General features: G+C 51.2%; 1 protein-coding gene across 1 annotated transcript; it reads left to right on the top strand.

The window, feature by feature from the left end:
- Nucleotides 1-1288: 1288 nt before the first annotated feature.
- Nucleotides 1289-5171, top strand: EAH_00061550 (hypothetical protein; the record flags this gene model as incomplete). Its single annotated transcript, XM_013393327.1, has 2 exons — nucleotides 1289-2188; nucleotides 2873-5171. Coding segments are annotated over 2 exons (3199 nt in total), but the record flags the coding sequence as incomplete, so codon positions are not given.
- Between the last annotated feature and the right edge of the window lie 97 nt (nucleotides 5172-5268).

Raw genomic sequence — 5268 nt, 5'->3', positions numbered from 1 at the left:
TATAAATATATAAATATATAAATATATAAATATAATACATATAAATATATAAAAATATATAAATATATATATATATATATCCTTTTTCTGTCTCTTTATTTCCTGTCTTGTCAACTGCCCTTTATGTGTATAATCAATATAATATATATAATATATATTATATGAAACATATATTATATAGATATTATATAATATTATATATAATATATATAAATATGTTTGTGTTGTGTGTGTATTGCACAGGACTGGCGTTGTTTGCTGCTGCCTCAGAGCAGCTTATACATCCCTGTAGAGATATACAGTTTAGCTGCTTCTGTTTGCGTGAAGCTGCAGCGGGAGGCGGGATCGTTGATAACGGGATCGTGTCTGTTTAAAGTTGTGGGGTCGACGTTCCTGCTGTCTGCTTCTGTGTCTCCTTCACGCACATTCTTCTGTGCACTTCGAACCGATGCAGCAGCAAACAGCAGCGGCTTACGATTAACTCTGCTTGAACCCTGTCTCTTTATCAATAGCCTTCCGCTGTACGCCTATATCTACTGCTGCTCTCTTCTTTATATCTCTATTTATTGTGCTGTCTCTCTCTATCTATTGTGCTGTCTCTCTCTATCTATTGTGCTGTCTCTCTCTATCTATTGTGCTGTCTCCGTTTATCTATTGTGCTGTCTCTGTCTCTCTCTATCTCTCTCTGTCTCTTTATGCTGTCTCTCACTCTCTTTAGGCTGTCTCTCTGTATCTTAATGCTGTGTCTGTATCTTGGCTAGCTAGCTAGCTAGCTAGCTGCAAGCCTATCTGTACGCTTGTTTGCTTTTATGTGCGTCTCTGTGTTGATCCCCCTCTCTGTCTCTCTGTCTCTCTTTCTGTCTCTCTCTCTCTCTCTCTCTCTCTCTCTCTCTATCTCCTTAGCTAGCTAGCTAGCTAGCTAGCTAGCTAGGGGGAGTATTCTCTTTTTTCACACAGAAGATGTTTATATTTGGTATTGCAACTTGCTGCTGCTGCTGCTCTTCCTCTTGCTGCTGCTGCTCTTGCTCCTGCTGTTGCTGCTGCTGCTGCTGCTCTTGCTCCTGCTGCTGCTCGTCCTCCTGCTGCTCGTCCTCCTGCTGCTTCTGCTACGACTACTACTACTACTACTACTACTACTACTACTGCTGCTGCTGCTGCTGCTGCTGCTGTTATGCTGTGCAGGGAGGTGGAAGTGCAGATATCTCAGGGGCCGCCACTTCGCATTCATCGCTTTTGTTTGTCTCCCGGCGTTCGTCGAGGTCTTACATTATTTGATTACCGCTTTCCTATGTCTCTGTCTTTGAGGCTTAGACCTGCTGCTGCTGCTGCTGCTGCTGCTGGTGCTGGTGCTGGTGCTGGTGCGGGGTGGTCGCAGCCTTTGCTGCTGCAGCCCCCCACGCACACGGAACAGGCTGCTGCGGCTGCTGCTGCGGCCGCTGCAGCAGCAGCAGCAACAGCAGCAGCGAAGGGCAGCAGCAGAAATGCCGCTGCTGCTACAAAGGCAGCAAATATTGCATGCAATAGACGAGGCACTGCTGCTGCTGCTGCTGCACCTGCTGCTACTGCTGAGGCCCTTTCATTCCGCAGTGCATGCAGCCCCAACCGTCGCCAAGGCTTAACAAGCAGCAGCAACAACAGCAGCAGCAGCAGCAGCGAAGCAGAAGACCTGCCGCAGCACCAGGCTTCAGCTGCTACACTAATTACACCCCGTCGCCCTCGCATGCGTCGTCACGCAGACAGCAGCAGCAGCAGCAGCAGCAGCAGATTAGTGGATGCTGCAGAAGGCATAGACTGGGGAGGCGGTGCATCTACCTTTGAAGGAGAATCTGCTGCAGCAGCAGCAGCTGCTGCTGCTGCTGGTGGCGTTGGTGACGTTGGGAATAGTGCTGCTGCTGCTGCTGCTGCGGGTGCAGCTCGCTGCGCTGGTGGTGCTGCTGCGGATGCAGCCAGTGTGGCTGCTGCTGCTGCTGCTGCTCCCTTTGCGGCTGCCGCTGCTGCTGCTGCAGCTGCTGGTGCTGCTGGTGCTTCAGCAGCATCAGGAGCAGCAGCAGGAGCAGCAGCAGGAGCAGCAGCAGCAGCAGCTCCGGTGTCTGTACAGCTGAGACAGGGCTTGCAAGTGCTCATTCACTTCAGACGGTTAGGCGGTCTCTTTGGCGGCGCTACTTTGATCATATTCAAACCCAAGATTGTAAATTAAAACAAATAATCAGCTGTCTCCTTCTGTCTCCTTCTGTCTCCTTCTGTCTCCTTCTGTCTCCTTTCTAACTGTCTCCTTTCTATAGGCCTTCTCTCTCTGTCTCTCTGTCTCTCTGTCTCTGTCTCTGTCTCTGTCTGCTTCTATCTCTGTCTCTGTCTCTCCTGTCTCTCTCCTTTCTAACTGTCTCCTTTCTAACTGTCTCCTTTCTAACTGTCTCCTTCCTCTGTCTGTCTCCTTCATCTGTCTGTCTCCTTCATCTGTCTGTCTCCTCTCTGTCTCCTTTTAATAGGTCTTCTTTGATTTTTTTTGTCTGTCTCTCTGTCTGTATGTCTATCTGTCTCCTTTCTATCTTTTTTTTGTCTGTCTCTCTGTCTCTCTGTCTCTGTCTCTCTGTCTCTCTTCTTTGTAACTGTCTCCTTTGTCTGTTTGTCTCCTTCGTCTGTCTGTCTCCTTTGTCTGTTTGCTGCAGCATTTATTATTTTAGTTTTGTTTTGTTGCTGTTGCTGTGTGATGCAGCCTTTGTTTTATCTGTCTCCTTTCTCTGTCTTCTCTAGAGCTGCTTATTATTATTATTATATTGATATTTATTATTATATATTATTATGTATTTGTATATATTAGTATTTATATGTATTATTATTATGAAGTTTGTTTGTCTTTGTTTATTTGCTGCAGCTGTTGATAAACAGCTGCCCCTTCCCGCTGCATTTGAAGCCTTTGGGGTGTCTAGGAACCTCAGCTGTCTCCTTTTATCCTCTAGAGACTCTTGAGTTTAGCCCTTCCTTTAACTCTATTCATCTGCAGATGCGCCGTGTGGGGCCCCACACCCGCAGCAGCAGCAGCAGCAACAGCAGCAGCAGCAGCAGCAGCAACACCAGCAGCAGCAGCAGCAGCAGCAGCAACAGCAGGCTAAAGGGACAGAAGGAGACCCTCCTCGCTCCGCAGCTGCGCAAACAAATGCGCGAAGCAATCTCCTTCAGCCACCTCTTAACTCCCTTCCTTCCTGCTACTCCCTGCAGCAGCAGCAGCAGCAGCAGCAGCAGCAATGCGTGTTGCTGCTGCTGCTGCGGGCTTTGCGTCGGCAGTCTCTACTGCGAATGGTCTTCGCCTATCAATGTTTTAAAATGCCTCAACGAGCAGCTGGCGCTGCACTGCTCTCTACCACTCACCAGCAGCAGCAACAGCAGCAGCAGCAACAGCAGCAGCAGCAACAGCAGCAGCAGCAGACTTATGCCTCGTGTGGATATAATTCAGCTGCGTGCGACTGAAGAAGACGGAGTTCGGTTCCTTGTCTTTTCTGCTCCCTTCGCACGCAGCAGCAGCAGCAGCAGCAGCAGGAGCAGCAGGAGCAGCAGCAAGAGGACCCCCTGCTGCAGCAACTGCTGCTGCTGGAGAGAAGAGGGGAGGTGGTCTGCAGGCATCCCTGCTGCTGTACAGGAGGCTCCTTGTATATTTATAATAAATAAATTGCTGCTGTCTCTTTTCGTGCAGCAGAAAGGAGAGCGCTGCTGCTCTCAAGTGTCTCCTCACTCTATCCTCCCGCTTGCCTACGACAACCCTTGGGGAGAACGCACCTTTAAGGTTGCTGCCAGCAGGTGGCTGCTGCTGCTGCAGCAGCAGCAGCAGCAGCAGCAGCAGCACCGGCGGCGGAGGAAGGGGCGGCGGCAGCAGCAGCAGCAAATGCTGCAGCAAATGCTGCAAGAAGACGAAGAGACAAAGCCGCAGCATTTGCTTGAGGTCTCCCTCAAAGCAGAAGGAGACATCTTCTTCTTCTTTCTTGTAGCAGTACGAACTTCAGCAGCAACACAGCAGCAGCAGCAGCAGCAGCAGCAGCAGCAACAGCATGCTGTCGGTGGTGGCACTGCCGAGAGCAATACCCGCCAAGCTGCTACTGCTGCTGCAGCAGCAGCAGCAGCAGCAGCTGCAACTACTGCGGAGCCCTACCTTTGCGGTGGAGCAGCAGCAGATGCCGCAGCAGCAGAAGCAGCAGCAGCAGCAGCTGCAGAGGCAACAGCAACTGGAGAGATGCCCTGGCACACCCCTGCTGCTTCCGCTGCTGCAGCAGCGGAGAAAGACTCTGCTGCGAGCAACCCTCCTGCAGCAGCAGCTGCAGCAGCAGCAGCAGCAGAACCCGAAGCAGCAGTACTGGAAGCAGCAGCACCCGAAACAGCAGCAGCAGCAGCAGCAGCAGCAGCAAGAGGACGGCAGTTTCCTCCTGCATGCAGGTGGGGTAGCGGATGGTCTCTGCTGCAGTCGGTGGGTGCAGCAGCAGCAGCATCGCTGCAGCAGCACAGCAGAGATGTTTGTCTCCTTCGCTATTGCTGCTGTCTCTCCGTTCGCTTCTGGGGCTCTACAGTTTGTCTTCGCTTTACAGGTAAGCTGCAGCAGCTGCAGCAGCTGCAGCAGCTGCCTGCAGCAGCAGCAAACTCCACCCCGCCTGCAGCAGCAGCTCTACCCGCTCTCCGTTCTCCGGCTGCTGCTGATGCTGCTGATGCTGCTGCATCGACGTGGCCAGTGCATGCGACATCAGCAGCAGCAACAGCAGCAGCAGATGGGGAGGAGACAGCAGCAAATCGCTTGAAGTATATCTGCAGTTCAGAACGGGCGCTGCGGTGGTTTTATAGAAAAGCTGCAGCAAGGCCTTGCAGCAGCAGCAGCAGCAGCAGCAAAGGAGGGCTGAAGCATCTCTCCTTTTCTGTGTACATACACCGCCTGGTTGTCTCTGTGTCGCTGGCACCGGTCAGCAGGTCTGCTGCTGCTGCTGCAGCAGCAGCAGCAGCAACTGCAGCAGCAGCAGCACACCGCGACGAGCAAAGGGGAAGCCGCAGGCGCAGCAGCGCGACGCTGGAGGACCTGCAGCAGCAGCAGCAGCAGCAGCAGCAACTGCAGCAGCAGAAGCAGCAGCAGCAGCAGCCTTTGCGTTTGTTTTTGTATGGCATTACCTGCAGCACTTCGTACGTTGAAGACAGCCGCGGTGAGACAAAAAAAATAAAGAAAAAATATAAACATAGACAAAGACAGAGACACTTAAGATATATATATATATATATATATATATATATATATATATA

Source organism: Eimeria acervulina, genomic scaffold (assembly GCF_000499425.1).
Source record: "Eimeria acervulina Houghton genomic scaffold, Eah_scaff1606, whole genome shotgun sequence".
NCBI lineage: Eukaryota > Apicomplexa > Conoidasida > Eucoccidiorida > Eimeriidae > Eimeria > Eimeria acervulina.
The sequence above is the reverse complement of the archived record's forward strand: the minus strand, read 5'-3'. Positions and strand labels throughout refer to the sequence as shown.